We start from the raw sequence: 21,322 nt of genomic DNA, 5'->3' as shown, positions 1-21,322 counted from the left end.
TCTCTCTCTCTCTCTCTCTCTCTATATATATATATATATATACTGTATATATCTCGATCTGTCTTTCGCTCTCTCCGAGTCTCTCTCTGTATCTCTCCCTCTCTGTCTCTCTCTGTCTGTATATATACAGTATATATATATCTATATCACTTCCTGTCTCTGCTTGTCTCTCTCTCTCTGTATCCCTCTCTGTCTCTGTCTCTGTCTCTCTCTCTCTCTCTCTCTCTCTCTCTGTATCTCTCTCTCTGTATCTCTCTCTCTCTCTCTCTCTGTCCCTCGCTCTCTCCCTCTGAATGCCTAATGAATTCCCTCCCTCTTCCAGTCCATCTTTGAGCCATCGGAGCTAGCCATCTCATTGGCCAAGGAGTGTGTCAGTCAAGGCTGTGGCGTGCACCTATTCATTCTCTCCCAGCAAGATGTGGGCGGGGCCTGGCCGGGACACGTCCCGTACCTGACGGGCGGAGCACTGTACTCCTACAGCAACCTCCAGGTACAAAATGGAACAGCTCCCGTCTCCTAACCCTTTCACTACCACACTACCAAATGGTTAACCCTTTCACTACCACACTCAGAAGGTTAACACTCACTACCATGCTCAGTGGTCAACAGTGTCAGACTGTGGTTGTACTGGGCAGATCCTAGTGGCCAACAGTGTCAGACTGTGGTTGTACTGGGCAGCTCCTAGTGGCCAACAGTGTCAGACTGTGGTTGTACTGGGCAGCTCCTAGTGGCCAACAGTGTCAGACTGTGGTTGTACTGGGCAGCTCCTAGTGGTCAACAGTGTCAGACTGTGGTTGTACTGGGCAGCTCCTAGTGGCCAACAGTGTCAGACTGTGGTTGTACTGGGCAGCTCCTAGTGGTCAACAGTGTCAGACTGTGGTTGTTCTGGGCAGCTCCTAGTGGCCAACAGTGTCAGACTGTGGTTGTACTGGGCAGCTCCTAGTGGTCAACAGTGTCAGACTGTGGTTGTACTGGGCAGCTCCTAGTGGTCAACAGTGTCAGACTGTGGTTGTACTGGGCAGCTCCTAGTGGTCAACAGTGTCAGACTGTGGTTGTACTGGGCAGCTCCTAGTGGTCAACAGTGTCAGACTGTCGTTGTACTGGGCAGCTCCTAGTGGTCAACAGTGTCAGACTGTGGTTGTACTGGGCAGCTCCTAGTGGTCAACAGTGTCAGACTGTGGTTGTACTGGGCAGCTCCTAATGGTCAACAGTGTCAGACTGTGGTTGTACTGGGCAGCTCCTAGTGGTCAACAGTGTCAGACTGTGGTTGTACTGGGCAGCTCCTAGTGGTCAACAGTGTCAGACTGTGGTTGTACTGGGCAGCTCCTAGTGGTCAACAGTGTCAGACTGTGGTTGTACTGGGCAGCTCCTAGTGGCCAACAGTGTCAGACTGTGGTTGTACTGGGCAGCTCCTAGTGGTCAACAGTGTCAGACTGTGGTTGTACTGGGCAGCTCCTAGTGGCCAACAGTGTCAGACTGTGGTTGTACTGGGCAGCTCTCAGGCGTGAACGTGTGTACCTGTGTGAGTGTGAAGCAGGGCATTGCTGAAATAGAGCAGCCATGCTCAGCAAACCTACCTGGTAAAAATATAAAGAAAATGTCTTATGGTTGCGACTTGCGAATGATGATAAAAAGAAAAACAAAATTGCACCTGTGGTAATAATGTGTTCTCTAGTAGCTGATGTGTAATCATGTGTTCTAGTGACTGATGTGTAATCATGTGTTCTAGTGACTGATGTGTAATCATGTGTTCTAGTGACTGATGTGTAATCATGTGTTCTCTAGTGACTGATGTGTAATCATGTGTTCTCTAGTGACTGATGTGTAATCATGTGTTCTCTAGTGACTGATGTGTAATCATGTGTTCTAGTGACTGATGTGTAATCATGTGTTCTCTAGTGACTGATGTGTAATCATGTGTTCTAGTGACTGATGTGTAATCATGTGTTCTCTAGTGACTGATGTGTAATCATGTGTTCTAGTGACTGATGTGTAATCATGTGTTCTAGTGACTGATGTGTAATCATGTGTTCTAGTGACTGATGTGTAATCATGTGTTCTCTAGTGACTGATGTGTAATCATGTGTTCTCTAGTGACTGATGTGTAATCATGTGTTCTCTAGTGACTGATGTGTAATCATGTGTTCTAGTGACTGATGTGTAATCATGTGTTCTAGTGACTGATGTGTAATCATGTGTTCTAGTGACTGATGTGTAATCATGTGTTCTAGTGACTGATGTGTAATCATGTGTTCTAGTGTCTGATGTGTAATCATGTGTTCTCTAGTGACTGATGTGTAATCATGTGTTCTCTAGTGACTGATGTGTAATCATGTGTTCTAGTGACTGATGTGTAATCATGTGTTCTCTAGTGACTGATGTGTAATCATGTGTTCTAGTGACTGATGTGTAATCATGTGTTCTCTAGTGACTGATGTGTAATCATGTGTTCTAGTGACTGATGTGTAATCATGTGTTCTAGTGACTGATGTGTAATCATGTGTTCTCTAGTGACTGATGTGTAATCATGTGTTCTAGTGACTGATGTGTAATCATGTGTTCTCTAGTGACTGATGTGTAATCATGTGTTCTCTAGTGACTGATGTGTAATCATGTGTTCTCTAGTGACTGATGTGTAATCATGTGTTCTAGTGACTGATGTGTAATCATGTGTTCTAGTGACTGATGTGTAATCATGTGTTCTCTAGTGACTGATGTGTAATCATGTGTTCTAGTGACTGATGTGTAATCATGTGTTCTCTAGTGACTGATGTGTAATCATGTGTTCTAGTGACTGATGTGTAATCATGTGTTCTCTAGTGACTGATGTGTAATCATGTGTTCTAGTGACTGATGTGTAATCATGTGTTCTAGTAGCTGATGTGTAATCATGTGTTCTAGTGACTGATGTGTAATCATGTGTTCTCTAGTGACTGATGTGTAATCATGTGTTCTAGTGACTGATGTGTAATCATGTGTTCTAGTGACTGATGTGTAATCATGTGTTCTCTAGTGACTGATGTGTAATCATGTGTTCTAGTGACTGATGTGTAATCATGTGTTCTAGTAGCTGATGTGTAATCATGTGTTCTCTAGTGACTGATGTGTAATCATGTGTTCTCTAGTAGCTGATGTGTAATCATGTGTTCTCTAGTGACTGATGTGTAATCATGTGTTCTAGTGACTGATGTGTAATCATGTGTTCTCTAGTAGCTGATGTGTAATCATGTGTTCTAGTGACTGATGTGTAATCATGTGTTCTAGTGACTGATGTGTAATCATGTGTTCTCTAGTGACTGATGTGTAATCATGTGTTCTAGTGACTGATGTGTAATCATGTGTTCTCTAGTGACTGATGTGTAATCATGTGTTCTAGTGACTGATGTGTAATCATGTGTTCTCTAGTGACTGATGTGTAATCATGTGTTCTCTAGTGACTGATGTGTAATCATGTGTTCTAGTGACTGATGTGTAATCATGTGTTCTAGTGACTGATGTGTAATCATGTGTTCTCTAGTGACTGATGTGTAATCATGTGTTCTAGTGACTGATGTGTAATCATGTGTTCTCTAGTGACTGATGTGTAATCATGTGTTCTAGTGACTGATGTGTAATCATGTGTTCTCTAGTGACTGATGTGTAATCATGTGTTCTAGTGACTGATGTGTAATCATGTGTTCTAGTGACTGATGTGTAATCATGTGTTCTCTAGTAGCTGATGTGTAATCATGTGTTCTCTAGTGACTGATGTGTAATCATGTGTTCTAGTGACTGATGTGTAATCATGTGTTCTAGTGACTGATGTGTAATCATGTGTTCTAGTAGCTGATGTGTAATCATGTGTTCTCTAGTGACTGATGTGTAATCATGTGTTCTCTAGTAGCTGATGTGTAATCATGTGTTCTCTAGTGACTGATGTGTAATCATGTGTTCTAGTGACTGATGTGTAATCATGTGTTCTAGTAGCTGATGTGTAATCATGTGTTCTCTAGTGACTGATTTGTAATCATGTGTTCTCTAGTGACTGATGTGTAATCATGTGTTCTAGTGACTGATGTGTAATCATGTGTTCTCTAGTGACTGATGTGTAATCATGTGTTCTCTAGTGACTGATGTGTAATCATGTGTTCTCTAGTGACTGATGTGTAATCATGTGTTCTAGTAGCTGATGTGTAATCATGTGTTCTCTAGTGACTGATGTGTAATCATGTGTTCTCTAGTGACTGATGTGTAATCATGTGTTCTAGTAGCTGATGTGTAATCATGTGTTCTAGTGACTGATGTGTAATCATGTGTTCTAGTAGCTGATGTGTAATCATGTGTTCTCTAGTGACTGATGTGTAATCATGTGTTCTCTAGTGACTGATGTGTAATCATGTGTTCTAGTGACTGATGTGTAATCATGTGTTCTAGTGACTGATGTGTAATCATGTGTTCTCTAGTAGCTGATGTGTAATCATGTGTTCTCTAGTGACTGATGTGTAATCATGTGTTCTAGTGACTGATGTGTAATCATGTGTTCTAGTGACTGATGTGTAATCATGTGTTCTCTAGTAGCTGATGTGTAATCATGTGTTCTAGTGACTGATGTGTAATCATGTGTTCTAGTGACTGATGTGTAATCATGTGTTCTCTAGTGACTGATGTGTAATCATGTGTTCTAGTGACTGATGTGTAATCATGTGTTCTCTAGTGACTGATGTGTAATCATGTGTTCTAGTGACTGATGTGTAATCATGTGTTCTAGTGACTGATGTGTAATCATGTGTTCTAGTGACTGATGTGTAATCATGTGTTCTAGTAGCTGATGTGTAATCATGTGTTCTCTAGTAGCTGATGTGTAATCATGTGTTCTAGTGACTGATGTGTAATCATGTGTTCTAGTGACTGATGTGTAATCATGTGTTCTCTAGTGACTGATGTGTAATCATGTGTTCTAGTGACTGATGTGTAATCATGTGTTCTCTAGTGACTGATGTGTAATCATGTGTTCTCTAGTGACTGATGTGTAATCATGTGTTCTCTAGTGACTGATGTGTAATCATGTGTTCTAGTGACTGATGTGTAATCATGTGTTCTAGTGACTGATGTGTAATCATGTGTTCTAGTAGCTGATGTGTAATCATGTGTTCTCTAGTGACTGGTGTGTAATCATGTGTTCTAGTGACTGATGTGTAATCATGTGTTCTAGTGACTGATGTGTAATCATGTGTTCTAGTGACTGATGTGTAATCATGTGTTCTAGTGACTGATGTGTAATCATGTGTTCTAGTGACTGATGTGTAATCATGTGTTCTAGTGACTGATGTGTAATCATGTGTTCTAGTGACTGATGTGTAATCATGTGTTCTCTAGTGACTGATGTGTAATCATGTGTTCCAAGCCTGCTTACCTCAACGACTACCGCCCTGTAGCTCTCACCTCCATAGCCATGAAGTGCTTTGAGAAGCTAGTAAAGGGCTACATCTGCTCCTCCCTCCCCATCAACATGGACCCCCTGCAATTTGCATACCGCCCCAACAGGTCCACGGAGGACGCCATAGCCCATGTGCTGCACACAGCAGCATCACACCTGGACAAGAGGCAGGGGAACTATGTGAGAATGCTATTCATCGACTACAGCTCGGCATTCAATACCATAGTCCCCTCCATACTCATAGCCAAGCTCAGGGACCTGGGCTTGAACTATGACCTCTGCCAGTGGGTCTTGGACTTCCTGACTGGCAGACCCCAGGTGGTGAGAGCAGGCAACTGCACCTCCTCATCCATCACCCTCAACATAGGGGCCCCCCAGGGCTGTGTTCTGAGTCCCCTCTTCTACTCCCTGTACACACACGACTGTGTGGCTCAGCGGAGTAGCAATACAATCATCAAATTTGCTGACGACACAGTGGTGGTGGGCCTGATCTCTGCCAACGACGAGAGGGCCTACCTGGAAGAGGTCAAGGTCCTGGCGGGATGGTGCCAGGAAAACAGCCTCTCCCTGAACGTCAGCAAAACAAAGGAGATGATTGTGGACTTCAGGAGGTCGGGGGTCAAGGACTACAGCCCCCTCAGCATCGACGGGGCACCGGTTGAGAGAGTCAACAGCTTTAAGTACCTCGGAGCCTACATATCCGAGGACTTGACATGGACCACACACATTGACAGTCATGTGTTCTCTAGTGACTGATGTGTAATCATGTGTTCTAGTGACTGATGTGTAATCATGTGTTCTAGTGACTGATGTGTAATCATGTGTTCTAGTGACTGATGTGTAATCATGTGTTCTCTAGTGACTGATGTGTAATCATGTGTTCTAGTGACTGATGTGTAATCATGTGTTCTCTAGTGACTGATGTGTAATCATGTGTTCTAGTGACTGATGTGTAATCATGTGTTCTAGTAGCTGATGTGTAATCATGTGTTCTCTAGTGACTGATGTGTAATCATGTGTTCTAGTGACTGATGTGTAATCATGTGTTCTCTAGTGACTGATGTGTAATCATGTGTTCTAGTGACTGATGTGTAATCATGTGTTCTAGTGACTGATGTGTAATCATGTGTTCTCTAGTGACTGATGTGTAATCATGTGTTCTCTAGTGACTGATGTGTAATCATGTGTTCTAGTGACTGATGTGTAATCATGTGTTCTCTAGTGACTGATGTGTAATCATGTGTTCTAGTGACTGATGTGTAATCATGTGTTCTAGTGACTGATGTGTAATCATGTGTTCTCTAGTGACTGATGTGTAATCATGTGTTCTCTAGTGACTGATGTGTAATCATGTGTTCTAGTGACTGATGTGTAATCATGTGTTCTCTAGTGACTGATGTGTAATCATGTGTTCTAGTGACTGATGTGTAATCATGTGTTCTCTAGTGACTGATGTGTAATCATGTGTTCTAGTGACTGATGTGTAATCATGTGTTCTCTAGTGACTGATGTGTAATCATGTGTTCTCTAGTAGCTGATGTGTAATCATGTGTTCTCTAGTGACTGATGTGTAATCATGTGTTCTCTAGTGACTGATGTGTAATCATGTGTTCTCTAGTGACTGATGTGTAATCATGTGTTCTCTAGTGACTGATGTGTAATCATGTGTTCTAGTGACTGATGTGTAATCATGTGTTCTAGTGACTGATGTGTAATCATGTGTTCTAGTGACTGATGTGTAATCATGTGTTCTAGTGACTGATGTGTAATCATGTGTTCTAGTGACTGATGTGTAATCATGTGTTCTCTAGTGACTGATGTGTAATCATGTGTTCTAGTGACTGATGTGTAATCATGTGTTCTAGTGACTGATGTGTAATCATGTGTTCTCTAGTGACTGATGTGTAATCATGTGTTCTAGTGACTGATGTGTAATCATGTGTTCTAGTGACTGATGTGTAATCATGTGTTCTCTAGTGACTGATGTGTAATCATGTGTTCTAGTGACTGATGTGTAATCATGTGTTCTCTAGTGACTGATGTGTAATCATGTGTTCTAGTGACTGCTGTGTAATCATGTGTTCTCTAGTGACTGATGTGTAATCATGTGTTCTCTAGTGACTGATGTGTAATCATGTGTTCTAGTGACTGATGTGTAATCATGTGTTCTAGTGACTGATGTGTAATCATGTGTTCTCTAGTGACTGATGTGTAATCATGTGTTCTCTAGTGACTGATGTGTAATCATGTGTTCTAGTGACTGATGTGTAATCATGTGTTCTAGTGACTGATGTGTAATCATGTGTTCTAGTGACTGATGTGTAATCATGTGTTCTAGTGACTGATGTGTAATCATGTGTTCTAGTGACTGATGTGTAATCATGTGTTCTAGTAGCTGATGTGTAATCATGTGTTCTCTAGTGACTGATGTGTAATCATGTGTTCTAGTGACTGATGTGTAATCATGTGTTCTCTAGTGACTGATGTGTAATCATGTGTTCTAGTGACTGATGTGTAATCATGTGTTCTAGTGACTGATGTGTAATCATGTGTTCTCTAGTGACTGATGTGTAATCATGTGTTCTCTAGTGACTGATGTGTAATCATGTGTTCTAGTGACTGATGTGTAATCATGTGTTCTCTAGTGACTGATGTGTAATCATGTGTTCTAGTGACTGATGTGTAATCATGTGTTCTAGTGACTGATGTGTAATCATGTGTTCTCTAGTGACTGATGTGTAATCATGTGTTCTCTAGTGACTGATGTGTAATCATGTGTTCTAGTGACTGATGTGTAATCATGTGTTCTCTAGTGACTGATGTGTAATCATGTGTTCTAGTGACTGATGTGTAATCATGTGTTCTAGTGACTGATGTGTAATCATGTGTTCTCTAGTGACTGATGTGTAATCATGTGTTCTAGTGACTGATGTGTAATCATGTGTTCTCTAGTGACTGATGTGTAATCATGTGTTCTCTAGTAGCTGATGTGTAATCATGTGTTCTCTAGTGACTGATGTGTAATCATGTGTTCTCTAGTGACTGATGTGTAATCATGTGTTCTCTAGTGACTGATGTGTAATCATGTGTTCTAGTGACTGATGTGTAATCATGTGTTCTAGTGACTGATGTGTAATCATGTGTTCTAGTGACTGATGTGTAATCATGTGTTCTAGTGACTGATGTGTAATCATGTGTTCTAGTGACTGATGTGTAATCATGTGTTCTCTAGTGACTGATGTGTAATCATGTGTTCTAGTGACTGATGTGTAATCATGTGTTCTAGTGACTGATGTGTAATCATGTGTTCTCTAGTGACTGATGTGTAATCATGTGTTCTAGTGACTGATGTGTAATCATGTGTTCTAGTGACTGATGTGTAATCATGTGTTCTCTAGTGACTGATGTGTAATCATGTGTTCTAGTGACTGATGTGTAATCATGTGTTCTCTAGTGACTGATGTGTAATCATGTGTTCTAGTGACTGCTGTGTAATCATGTGTTCTCTAGTGACTGATGTGTAATCATGTGTTCTCTAGTGACTGATGTGTAATCATGTGTTCTAGTGACTGATGTGTAATCATGTGTTCTAGTGACTGATGTGTAATCATGTGTTCTCTAGTGACTGATGTGTAATCATGTGTTCTCTAGTGACTGATGTGTAATCATGTGTTCTCTAGTGACTGATGTGTAATCATGTGTTCTAGTGACTGATGTGTAATCATGTGTTCTAGTGACTGATGTGTAATCATGTGTTCTAGTGACTGATGTGTAATCATGTGTTCTAGTGACTGATGTGTAATCATGTGTTCTAGTGACTGATGTGTAATCATGTGTTCTCTAGTGACTGATGTGTAATCATGTGTTCTAGTGACTGATGTGTAATCATGTGTTCTAGTGACTGATGTGTAATCATGTGTTCTCTAGTGACTGATGTGTAATCATGTGTTCTAGTGACTGATGTGTAATCATGTGTTCTAGTGACTGATGTGTAATCATGTGTTCTCTAGTGACTGATGTGTAATCATGTGTTCTAGTGACTGATGTGTAATCATGTGTTCTCTAGTGACTGATGTGTAATCATGTGTTCTAGTGACTGATGTGTAATCATGTGTTCTCTAGTGACTGATGTGTAATCATGTGTTCTAGTGACTGATGTGTAATCATGTGTTCTCTAGTGACTGATGTGTAATCATGTGTTCTAGTGACTGATGTGTAATCATGTGTTCTCTAGTGACTGATGTGTAATCATGTGTTCTCTAGTGACTGATGTGTAATCATGTGTTCTAGTGACTGATGTGTAATCATGTGTTCTAGTGACTGATGTGTAATCATGTGTTCTCTAGTGACTGATGTGTAATCATGTGTTCTCTAGTGACTGATGTGTAATCATGTGTTCTAGTAGCTGATGTGTAATCATGTGTTCTCTAGTGACTGATGTGTAATCATGTGTTCTAGTGACTGATGTGTAATCATGTGTTCTCTAGTGACTGATGTGTAATCATGTGTTCTAGTAGCTGATGTGTAATCATGTGTTCTCTAGTGACTGATGTGTAATCATGTGTTCTAGTAGCTGATGTGTAATCATGTGTTCTCTAGTAGCTGATGTGTAATCATGTGTTCTAGTAGCTGATGTGTAATCATGTGTTCTAGTGACTGATGTGTAATCATGTGTTCTAGTGACTGATGTGTAATCATGTGTTCTAGTGACTGATGTGTAATCATGTGTTCTCTAGTGACTGATGTGTAATCATGTGTTCTAGTGACTGATGTGTAATCATGTGTTCTCTAGTGACTGATGTGTAATCATGTGTTCTAGTGACTGATGTGTAATCATGTGTTCTCTAGTGACTGATGTGTAATCATGTGTTCTAGTGACTGATGTGTAATCATGTGTTCTCTAGTGACTGATGTGTAATCATGTGTTCTAGTGACTGATGTGTAATCATGTGTTCTCTAGTGACTGATGTGTAATCATGTGTTCTCTAGTGACTGATGTGTAATCAAGTGTTCTAGTGACTGATGTGTAATCATGTGTTCTAGTGACTGATGTGTAATCATGTGTTCTAGTGACTGATGTGTAATCATGTGTTCTAGTGACTGATGTGTAATCATGTGTTCTCTAGTGACTGATGTGTAATCATGTGTTCTAGTGACTGATGTGTAATCATGTGTTCTCTAGTGACTGATGTGTAATCATGTGTTCTAGTGACTGATGTGTAATCATGTGTTCTAGTGACTGATGTGTAATCATGTGTTCTCTAGTGACTGATGTGTAATCATGTGTTCTAGTGACTGATGTGTAATCATGTGTTCTAGTGACTGATGTGTAATCATGTGTTCTAGTGACTGATGTGTAATCATGTGTTCTAGTGACTGATGTGTAATCATGTGTTCTCTAGTAGCTGATGTGTAATCATGTGTTCTAGTAGCTGATGTGTAATCATGTGTTCTAGTGACTGATGTGTAATCATGTGTTCTAGTGACTGATGTGTAATCATGTGTTCTAGTGACTGATGTGTAATCATGTGTTCTCTAGTGACTGATGTGTAATCATGTGTTCTAGTGACTGATGTGTAATCATGTGTTCTCTAGTGACTGATGTGTAATCAAGTGTTCTAGTGACTGATGTGTAATCATGTGTTCTAGTGACTGATGTGTAATCATGTGTTCTAGTGACTGATGTGTAATCATGTGTTCTAGTGACTGATGTGTAATCATGTGTTCTCTAGTGACTGATGTGTAATCATGTGTTCTAGTGACTGATGTGTAATCATGTGTTCTCTAGTGACTGATGTGTAATCATGTGTTCTAGTGACTGATGTGTAATCATGTGTTCTAGTGACTGATGTGTAATCATGTGTTCTCTAGTGACTGATGTGTAATCATGTGTTCTAGTGACTGATGTGTAATCATGTGTTCTAGTGACTGATGTGTAATCATGTGTTCTCTAGTGACTGATGTGTAATCATGTGTTCTAGTAGCTGATGTGTAATCATGTGTTCTCTAGTAGCTGATGTGTAATCATGTGTTCTAGTAGCTGATGTGTAATCATGTGTTCTAGTGACTGATGTGTAATCATGTGTTCTAGTGACTGATGTGTAATCATGTGTTCTAGTGACTGATGTGTAATCATGTGTTCTCTAGTGACTGATGTGTAATCATGTGTTCTAGTGACTGATGTGTAATCATGTGTTCTAGTGACTGATGTGTAATCATGTGTTCTAGTGACTGATGTGTAATCATGTGTTCTCTAGTGACTGATGTGTAATCATGTGTTCTAGTGACTGATGTGTAATCATGTGTTCTCTAGTGACTGATGTGTAATCATGTGTTCTAGTGACTGATGTGTAATCATGTGTTCTAGTAGCTGATGTGTAATCATGTGTTCTAGTGACTGATGTGTAATCATGTGTTCTCTAGTGACTGATGTGTAATCATGTGTTCTCTAGTGACTGATGTGTAATCAAGTGTTCTAGTGACTGATGTGTAATCATGTGTTCTAGTGACTGATGTGTAATCATGTGTTCTAGTGACTGATGTGTAATCATGTGTTCTAGTGACTGATGTGTAATCATGTGTTCTCTAGTGACTGATGTGTAATCATGTGTTCTAGTGACTGATGTGTAATCATGTGTTCTCTAGTGACTGATGTGTAATCATGTGTTCTAGTGACTGATGTGTAATCATGTGTTCTCTAGTGACTGATGTGTAATCATGTGTTCTCTAGTGACTGATGTGTAATCAAGTGTTCTAGTGACTGATGTGTAATCATGTGTTCTAGTGACTGATGTGTAATCATGTGTTCTAGTGACTGATGTGTAATCATGTGTTCTAGTGACTGATGTGTAATCATGTGTTCTCTAGTGACTGATGTGTAATCATGTGTTCTAGTGACTGATGTGTAATCATGTGTTCTCTAGTGACTGATGTGTAATCATGTGTTCTAGTGACTGATGTGTAATCATGTGTTCTAGTGACTGATGTGTAATCATGTGTTCTCTAGTGACTGATGTGTAATCATGTGTTCTAGTGACTGATGTGTAATCATGTGTTCTAGTGACTGATGTGTAATCATGTGTTCTAGTGACTGATGTGTAATCATGTGTTCTAGTGACTGATGTGTAATCATGTGTTCTCTAGTAGCTGATGTGTAATCATGTGTTCTAGTAGCTGATGTGTAATCATGTGTTCTAGTGACTGATGTGTAATCATGTGTTCTAGTGACTGATGTGTAATCATGTGTTCTAGTGACTGATGTGTAATCATGTGTTCTCTAGTGACTGATGTGTAATCATGTGTTCTAGTGACTGATGTGTAATCATGTGTTCTCTAGTGACTGATGTGTAATCAAGTGTTCTAGTGACTGATGTGTAATCATGTGTTCTAGTGACTGATGTGTAATCATGTGTTCTAGTGACTGATGTGTAATCATGTGTTCTAGTGACTGATGTGTAATCATGTGTTCTCTAGTGACTGATGTGTAATCATGTGTTCTAGTGACTGATGTGTAATCATGTGTTCTCTAGTGACTGATGTGTAATCATGTGTTCTAGTGACTGATGTGTAATCATGTGTTCTAGTGACTGATGTGTAATCATGTGTTCTCTAGTGACTGATGTGTAATCATGTGTTCTAGTGACTGATGTGTAATCATGTGTTCTAGTGACTGATGTGTAATCATGTGTTCTCTAGTGACTGATGTGTAATCATGTGTTCTAGTAGCTGATGTGTAATCATGTGTTCTCTAGTAGCTGATGTGTAATCATGTGTTCTAGTAGCTGATGTGTAATCATGTGTTCTAGTGACTGATGTGTAATCATGTGTTCTAGTGACTGATGTGTAATCATGTGTTCTAGTGACTGATGTGTAATCATGTGTTCTCTAGTGACTGATGTGTAATCATGTGTTCTAGTGACTGATGTGTAATCATGTGTTCTAGTGACTGATGTGTAATCATGTGTTCTAGTGACTGATGTGTAATCATGTGTTCTCTAGTGACTGATGTGTAATCATGTGTTCTAGTGACTGATGTGTAATCATGTGTTCTCTAGTGACTGATGTGTAATCATGTGTTCTAGTGACTGATGTGTAATCATGTGTTCTAGTAGCTGATGTGTAATCATGTGTTCTAGTGACTGATGTGTAATCATGTGTTCTCTAGTGACTGATGTGTAATCATGTGTTCTCTAGTGACTGATGTGTAATCAAGTGTTCTAGTGACTGATGTGTAATCATGTGTTCTAGTGACTGATGTGTAATCATGTGTTCTAGTGACTGATGTGTAATCATGTGTTCTAGTGACTGATGTGTAATCATGTGTTCTCTAGTGACTGATGTGTAATCATGTGTTCTAGTGACTGATGTGTAATCATGTGTTCTCTAGTGACTGATGTGTAATCATGTGTTCTAGTGACTGATGTGTAATCATGTGTTCTAGTGACTGATGTGTAATCATGTGTTCTCTAGTGACTGATGTGTAATCATGTGTTCTAGTGACTGATGTGTAATCATGTGTTCTAGTGACTGATGTGTAATCATGTGTTCTAGTGACTGATGTGTAATCATGTGTTCTAGTGACTGATGTGTAATCATGTGTTCTCTAGTGACTGATGTGTAATCATGTGTTCTAGTGTGTAACTGAGGGGTACAATTCCCTGACTGTATTGATAAGTATGGTATCATTAAACCACTACCGTCTTTATGTACATTCTACTGGCCATACAGTACATAGGTATCTTAATGATGAACACTTCCCCACAATGAAATCGGTTCCACACAAAGTTGTAATTAAGTATTTATTGCAGCAAAAGGTACATAATATACTTTCTTTACTTCACTTTGAATGCGCTTATAAGGCAAAGGAATGTGCGTAGGCAAATCAATAACGAATGTCCATTCTCTGGTTACGCAGGAGGTAATCATACAACCTGAATCTTAGGGAATTATATCTATGGTACACTAGTAATATAGCGGGAGATACTGGAAGGGTCCCCCCGGTTGTAAGCCAGCAAGGGTAGAGGATCTGTCGGTAATAGAGTCTGGGTCAACGATGATAAGGAGACTCCGAGTACGGGAGACGGTGCAATAAGATCTTGATCCACAGACGAATACAGCTGTTCTCCGTAGCCTGTAGCTCCACAGGGAAGAAAGCTAGCCTGCCTCAGGCTTCTGAGGGGCAGACTCGACGTGGCTCCTCACAGGGTAAATCCCACACACTTGTGGGCGTCGGCGATTCTCCGCTCCATTAATTACAGGACCAAAAGCAAATATAATCCAGCCGAAAAGGGCTATGCAGTCGTCGGGTAGATAATCCAGTGTACATGTCCACACGGTCTTCGTCTAGGGCTCCTCGGGTGAAAGCGCCATGAAAGCAGCCCAGCCTGGATAAGCACTCTAGCTGATACGAGGAAAACGTTGGTGATGCTGGTCACTGTAGAACTTTAGCCACACAATACACTATACACAAATAGACTATTACTGACTTAATAGAATATGTCGCACTCGACGGTATAGCGCCAAACTCTGACACTTCAGTTATTAATTCGCACGCGGTCTCAATGCTCTATTTGGGGCCAAACAGGCCATACTTCACCGCACGTAGTATCGTGGGTGAGGCTTCAACTTTAGTTACTAAGACTTCTGACTAAGTGCTTCTGTATTCACCTGCGCCGTATTTATACGCTTAGGTGAATAAACTAGTACCAGCTTTATTCCTGTCTCATATCCTTGCGCAGTACCATTCTTGTCCAGGCATGTCCCCAGCGGTGACTTTGAACCTGACTTTGGAGGCATGGCCTTGGCGCCTGTGGACCGCTGTCCAATAGGAGAATGAAATATTATGGTCTGTACTAGGCTAAAGGGATATTCCGTGTATATGTACAAGGAATATACAAGGAATATCAAACGATATACAAATATTATGCAATATATATCAATCAATAAATATATATATTCGGTTTAATCTTTTTTTTTTGTGACCAACTTTTTATTTTGTCTTTTTTTAAAACAAGTTCAGAGGAAGGACATTCACATCAGCATTTCATATTAATTCACACAGTGGCATACAAAGTGTCTTTTCAGTATATATTGTCCGTCAGTATATTCATATACTGTGTAGCCTGCCTGTTGCAGTTGTGACAGTCTTTTCCTCCGTTCTGGCGGTCCTGTGGCTGCGAGACAGCCCAGGTCGCTTCTTAACCCCACTCCCAGCCCCCCGGGTTTGCATAGACATTTTAGGAGAGGGGGAAACCTTGATGCATACATGTATAGGATACTCTTAATTAGAAAAGAAATCATAATTATGTTTGTTAGATAACCAAGTAATAGGGAAAAATACAATACAATTTAGAAACAACCACAACAAATTATAGCAGTAAACAGAAAAGGAAAAGATAAATGGAAAAGATAAATGGAAACAACAGCAACATGATTTTTGTTCATTCTCTGGTGTCAAGGTACAAGTGTTCAACCTAGTGGAGTACTGATTTTACCTTCTGGGCCGCGGTAAGTAATATTTGGATTGATTCTGTCCTTGCTCCCTGTGCTCTAGCACTGGATGCCTCTAATCTCAATACTTCGTAGAAGGACAGTTTCCAACGGTAAATATTGAGACTATGGGGTGGTTTCCATCTCATTACGAGCATTTTCTTTGCTGCCGTTAAACCGGCCAGAAACACTCTCTTTTTGTGAGGTGTTAATTTTAGAGATGAATCATCATTTAATAATAAAATGTGTGGCAAACAAGGTATGTTTATCTCTGTTATATTAGTGAGAAATAATGCAACCTTGGCCCAAAAAGCGAGTACTCCTGGACATTCCCACATCATATGTATGTATGTTCCTATAACTTTTTGCGGACATAAAGCACATAGAGGACTTTGTAATATTTTTATTTGACAGAGTTTCCTGGGTGACAGATAAAATCTTTGTATCATTTTGTAATGAGTTAATTGGTTATTATAATTACGAGAGGTTAGTGGAATATTATCCCATACATTCTGCCAATTTATGCAGGCATTGTAATTCTTTAAGTCTATGTTCCAGACAGTGGTATTACCTGTAGTTCTGTTTAGTTTTCCTTGTATTTTATTATATAACCCAGAAACAAAACCATTTTTTACATTTATGCCATTCACTATATTCATTAAAGGGTGACCTGGTAAAGGCTGATTCCATGGGACACCATAAGTGCGCATTGCAGTGCGTAACTGTAAATAAAAAAAGAAGGATGTACTAGGGACATTATATATTTGTTTGAGCTCTTGAAATGATCTGAGACCGTATTCACTGTATATGTCAGATCGTTTGTGAATACCTTGTCTTTGCCAATTGGGAAATGTAGCTGGTTTCCCTCCCAACAGTAAGAAGTTGTTATCAAAAATAGGGGTATCTATGTGCCATTTTGTGTTCCACTGTCCCGTTTCGGCAATATATTTCCAGACGTAAATTGAATGTGCTATAATTGGGCCGAATTTAGTACGGCAAAGGCTTGGGGATAGACCAGAAAAGAGTATATCTTTGAATGTATATGGAGATACAATGTGCCTCTCCATATTCACCCATGGTATGTCAGAATCATTATTGAACCATCTTAGCAACGGTCTGAGCATAAAAGAAAAATAGTACTGTTCAAAATTAGGAACAGCTAGCCCTCCTGCTTTCCTACTGTTTTGGAGTGTGGAATTGCTGATTCGTGGATGTTGTTCACGCCATATAAATTTGAATACTAGTCCCTGTAGCTTCTCCCAAAATCCTGGAGGTGGCGGTAAATGAATCATGCTTACCAGAAAATTGATCTTAGGGAGAATGTGGGTCTTGACTACTGAAAGCCTGACTGAAAATGGGATTAATAATAGTGACTGTTGTGAAGGGCCAGATTAAACCGAATATATATATTTATTTATATATATATATTTAATTGTATTTGTATATTCTCTAATATTCCCTGATATCCCTTGTATATTCCTTGTACAATATGCATTGAATATCCATTCTAGCCTACTGAACATCCCATAATAGTCTCCATTCTACTATTGGTCGAGACCTTGGTGCCAGGCTGCCATACCCCCCAGACCCAGTTCAAACGTACCGCTCAACATGTACGAACAAGTCCTAGTTCCGCGTAGGAATCTGGCTACCGCACCACTAATGGTACTATTTGTTCATAGTGCGTATATATACTGCGCTACTAAAGTAGGACTTCCTTTTTAGTCCAGTTTCTTACCCTCCAATAGAGTGACAGACGTAAAGCCTCCCCGCGACGCCACGTGTGGGAGTAAGGCCAAGTTCGGCCTACCATCGGTATTGAGACATCGTGTATATTAATATTTGAATAGTCATATTTGGCACTATATCGTCGAGTTGGACGTAGTCTATTAAGCTAATAATAGTCTATTCATATGTAGTGCTTCGTGCGGTGAGAATACTATCGTAGTCAGTACCCCCATCGTTTCGGGTAGAACTGGCTGCTTATCCAGGGTGGCCGACCCCATGTGAGGCTGCACCCGAGGAGCCCCAGAGCCGACGAGCGAGTGGACCTGCATACCGGATTATTCTACCGACGACAGCCCGCCTTCCCAGGCACGGATTATGCTTTGTATACAGTGATTATTCTATGGATAAAGACCAACACTGCCGTGTGTTGGAAACCCCCCCCCCGGAGAGGACGACAGGTGAGGAGACGCTCTACACGACGAGGTCGCTTCACGTCTCTCCATCGTGGACCGGAGGAAGCCGGCCCACAGAGAGTCCAACTGCTTTAATCTGTGGATCGAGGATCGCTGAGGCACCGAGCCGCACAACCGTGGGTTCTCCCAGGATACCCTCGGCCAGACGGATACAGCCAGACTCTACCCCCCCCCCCCTTCTCCAGTTGTCTTACAAGCGACCGGAATTCCCCCCTAGTGTATCCAGTTCTATAATCATTAAAGTATCATTGCTATTATTCCTTAAATATTCCAGGTTGTATATTTACCGCCTGCGCCACCAGAGATTGGACGTTCTCTATTGATATACCAACGAATACTCATTTGCCATAAAAGTGCATCCTATTTCAAATCATAAATGTAATTAAGTGATTGCTCTACATACCTTTTGCTATGTATTAATTATTATTAAACGCAGACTTTCGACTTGGTACATTTGTGTTGGATCGTTTCATCTACGTGGGAGTGTTTACCATAATTATTTATGCCTAGTACTGGGTGGCCAGAGTCTAAAGTACAAGAGGTAGTGGTAGTAAGTATCATATCTAACAATACAGTCAGGGAATTGTACCCCTCAGTTACAATTGGTCCTTCGAGCCGGATGGTAATTAGTGTAATATTAATATAGTGTTATTAATATTGAAATGGCCTATGATGAACACTCCACGAAACGATCCTCCTAACCAACACCCGCAGCGCGAACGACGGCTCCCTCAGTACTTAGAGGCTTACGCTGTCAGTCAACAACCTAGTCTTCTACTAACAGTAAACGCGGTAAAACTAGAAAGTAAAAGTATGTCTAACCCCAACGCCTAGACTACCCCGACCATAGAGGCCCCTACGGGTTCTAATGTAACTGACCAAGCTCACGGCGGGGACCAGTGGGAACCAGACATGACTTCACACCCCGCCAGTACTGAAGAAGTAGTCCCCGATGAGTCCCGGGAGGAATACAACGCTACCGAGAGAGAACTCGGCACGGAAGAAGACGGGGAGAGCACCGTGGAGATAGAGCTCCAAGGCTCCGCAAGGAGTACCCCGAGGGAAGGCTCCCCTATACCACCGCCTTCTCCCAGCGAGGCAGAGAGGACCCTACAGCAGGCCTTCCTCATCAGCCTGAACGCCGCTGCTGAACGCGACCGACTGCAGATCCAGCAGCGGAGCGAAGAAGAGCATATACGTCTAGAAATAAGACTCATTCAGATGGAAGAGAATGTGGCCCGAGACCGAGCAGACAGCCAGCGAGCAGCTGCTGGTGCTCTACGGGACGCAGAGCGCGACAGACAGCAAGCGCAACTAATAGAACAGCTGATCAGACGGACAACACCCTCTCCCTCCGCCAGAGGCTCCAGGAACTCGTCTAGACACACCTCCAGGGCGGCATCCCCTAGCCGAGTAAACAACCCTGAACTTGACCAACAGACGAGGTCTATACCCCCCACAGACCACCTCCCCCCACCGGTCCAAGCGAGACCTAGCAACCGGGAAGGAGCAGCATATCCTGTGGAGAGGCTAAACCAGAGACTACAAGCACTGGATGACCTAACTGAAGACGAAGAGGAAGAGGAGGAGAACCACGCCCGACGACAGCACAGTACTCTACCGGACCAGGAGGTCCGGTACAGCCCAGGCTATACTCCCGCGGAGCTGCGCTACAGACCCCCGACTCTATACACGGGTGAGCACGACGCACGACCCGCACCGAGGAACAGCACCTGGACAAGCGGGCCATGGTACACTGCCGGTACCAGCCCATACCAAGGAGCGGGAGGAGACTCGCCTAGGAGGCCTCTCCCCCAACGCTCGCCGATGTATCCACAGTCAGCGTCATACATTGGCACGCCTATGGTACCCGACTTCACCCAAGAGAACCGGGCCCAGTATACAGAACTCCGCATGTGTCTGGAGACCATGTTGGTGGATGTATTGGATGAACGCCATAAATACGCCATCCTACTGAAGCACTTAAAGGTACCCCGCGCACATAATATAGCGCTCGCCTACGCGACTTCCACCACCCCATACACAGCAGCGCTGGTAGCATTGGACCAGAGGTATGGGCGCATATGGGATTACGTGATCCAGGAGATCCGACACATCGACCGCTTACCCCCAGCAATAGACAATCGAGCACTGGACGACCTGTCCATCAGAGTGCAGTCCCTGGTAGGGATGTTGGGAGCGCAGAGAGAGAAGGGGAGGCATGAACTTTACGCCAACTCAAATGTGGAAAGGATCTTGGAGAAGCTGCCGCCCGCTCGACAGGAGCGTTTTAGGCGGCAGAGAGACCACCGAGACCCGAATGGCCCCGAACCGAACCTCCTCGATCTAGCAGACTTCCTGGCGAGAGAAGTCAGCAGCCTACGGCTAGATACATTCGGACGGAGCACCCCTGGCTCCAGAGAAGGAACCAGACGACTAAATGATGGAAGAAGATCGGTGACTGTGATGCACCAATCGGAGTCAGTACCGAGCAGCAGGAGCCACAGTACCCCCTCCAGAACGGAGAAGTGGAAGATAGTGTGCCCCTACTGTGAGAAAGAACACTGGCTAGCGCAATGTGACTCCTTCCCCAAGCTGAACGCGGAGGAAGCAAGTCAATGGATAAAGTCCAACAAGCGCTGTTTTCGCTGTGCGCGCTCACACATGGCAGCCGAATGCCGCTTAAAGAAAAGGTGCACCAAGTGCGATGGAGCCCATCTGGACATACTTCACGACAGTAACAGACGGCGCCCTTCACCCGCACCATCCAGCAGCAAAGCGAGCGTCATGTACATCGATCCCGCCAGCAGCAGTGGAGCCCGAGTACTCCTAAAAGTAGTGCGTGTGACACTAAGCTACCAGAATAAAGTCCTGGACACTTACGCCGTCCTCGATGACGGGTCAGAGAAGACCCTTCTGCTCGCCTCCGCTGCGGCCCAGCTAGGGCTGCGGGGAAGCGAAACCCAAATGACAATTCGGACAATAAGACGAGATTTGAAGACGATAAAGGGCGAGAATGTCTCATTCTCTATCGCAGCAAGCGGCCAGCCTGAGCGACGGTACCAGATTACAGACGCTTTCACCAGCCAAGAAATAGGACTGTCGCGGTACACATACCCCGTCGCCAAGCTGATGGAGAAATATGCACATCTGCGCAAGTTACCGATCCCGCTCATAGACAATGCTATGCCGACCCTGTTGATAGGCTCCGACCATG

The 21,322-nt window shown here is 42.3% G+C and overlaps 1 protein-coding gene across 1 annotated transcript in view; it reads left to right on the top strand.

The window, feature by feature from the left end:
• Positions 1-21,322, top strand: part of LOC311223353 (protein transport protein Sec24C) — a gene marked incomplete at its 5' end in the record, with an annotated part of 112,958 nt that overhangs the window by 45,773 nt on the left and 45,863 nt on the right. Inside the window, one exon of the mRNA XM_084308144.1 lies at positions 323-490. Coding sequence (XP_084164270.1) covers positions 323-490 — 168 coding nt within the window. The remainder of the gene's footprint in view (positions 1-322; positions 491-21,322) is intronic.

The sequence above is a fragment of the Notolepis coatsorum genome, assembly GCF_963971535.1.
Source record: "Notolepis coatsorum genome assembly, chromosome: 2".
In the NCBI taxonomy this organism is placed as follows: domain Eukaryota; kingdom Metazoa; phylum Chordata; class Actinopteri; order Aulopiformes; family Paralepididae; genus Notolepis; species Notolepis coatsorum.
The sequence above is the reverse complement of the archived record's forward strand: the minus strand, read 5'-3'. Positions and strand labels throughout refer to the sequence as shown.